Source organism: Oratosquilla oratoria, chromosome 34, assembly GCF_046742065.1.
Source record: "Oratosquilla oratoria isolate Oo_2021 chromosome 34, ASM4674206v1, whole genome shotgun sequence".
In the NCBI taxonomy this organism is placed as follows: Eukaryota; Metazoa; Arthropoda; class Malacostraca; order Stomatopoda; family Squillidae; genus Oratosquilla; species Oratosquilla oratoria.
In genome coordinates, this window is record NC_134810.1 from 34,189,391 (window position 1) to 34,190,565 (window position 1,175).

At 40.3% G+C, this 1,175-nt stretch overlaps 1 protein-coding gene across 1 annotated transcript; it reads right to left on the reverse strand.

The window, feature by feature from the left end:
- Nucleotides 1-287: 287 nt before the first annotated feature.
- LOC143018379 (uncharacterized) lies at nucleotides 288-932 on the reverse strand. The gene has a single exon (XM_076173738.1). The coding sequence runs from the start codon at nucleotides 930-932 to the stop codon at nucleotides 288-290; it is 645 nt and encodes a 214-aa protein (XP_076029853.1).
- Nucleotides 933-1,175: the final 243 nt, after the last annotated feature.

The following is a 1,175-nucleotide window of genomic DNA, read 5'->3' on the forward strand; positions in this document are numbered from 1 at the left end:
TGGTCCGTTCGTTGTGTGCGCTATAGAAGTGTATCAAATCGTCTTTGTGGGTTTTCTGTAAACTTTGAAGAGTACTTTGTTTTCTTGTCTGTGTATTTCTGTGTCTAGAAATGGTAGGCGACCTAGAGACTCATTCTCCATGGTGAATTGAATATTATCGACTACCTCATTGAGTTTAGACATAATATCACTGGTGTTATTTTCCGCTGGAAAAATGAGTAGGCAGTCATCCACGTATCGAAACCAATGTGCATCTTTAGGGATAATTTTGAGATAATGGTCTCTTTCTAGCATCTGTATAGAGATGCAGCCACTGCACTTAATGGTGACCCCATAGGGAGGCCGTCCAAAAGGTGATATTCCTGGTCTTTGTATCTAAATGAACGGAACCTAATGCATTTTTCTACTAGCTGCATGTAATCCCTTTTGCAAACTGGTAATTTGTCATTATCAATGGTTTTTAAAGATTCTTTTATTGCGCTGATGGCGCCTGTTAGGGATACATTAGTGAATAAGGATGTTATATCATAGCTTACTAACCTTTTTCCTGAGAAGTCTATGTTGTCAAGTTTATCAATTAGGTCTGCTGAATTACGGAGGTTTGTACTGCTTATGCTACCAAGGGCAGATGATAGTGGCTTTGCTAGAATCTTCGCCAACTTATGCGGGGCGCTTCCAATGCCTGAAGTGATGGGCCTCAGTGGAATTTCTTGTTTATGGATCTTGGGTAAACCTTTCATAGATGGTACCTTGGGGTTTTCTTCTAAAAGGTGAAATAGTTTCTTGCCTTTTTCGGTTCTTTTTAAAATACTTCTCGTGGATTTATTGAAGTATTCTGCTTCTTTCTTCGCTGTGCCGTCGTGTTGTTTGCTATAAGTGCATGTGTCGGACAGGAGTTCTTCCATTTTCCGGGTATATTCTGATTTATCCATGATGACTATTCCCCCTCCTTTGTCTGTCTTTGTGATAAAAATGCCATCGTTGTCTTGAAGTTCTCGTAGTGCCCGCGTGTATCTTCTAGGAATGGTTGACTCGCGTTTTGGGGCGGCCAGTGAGCAGCATAATATTATACCTTGCTTGAACCCATTTTTTAACTCTCTGTCTTTCCAATTGTAGTTCTTTTCTACTTAATCAATCGTGGATTTATGGTTTATGCCCGTGCTGAATTTCAACCC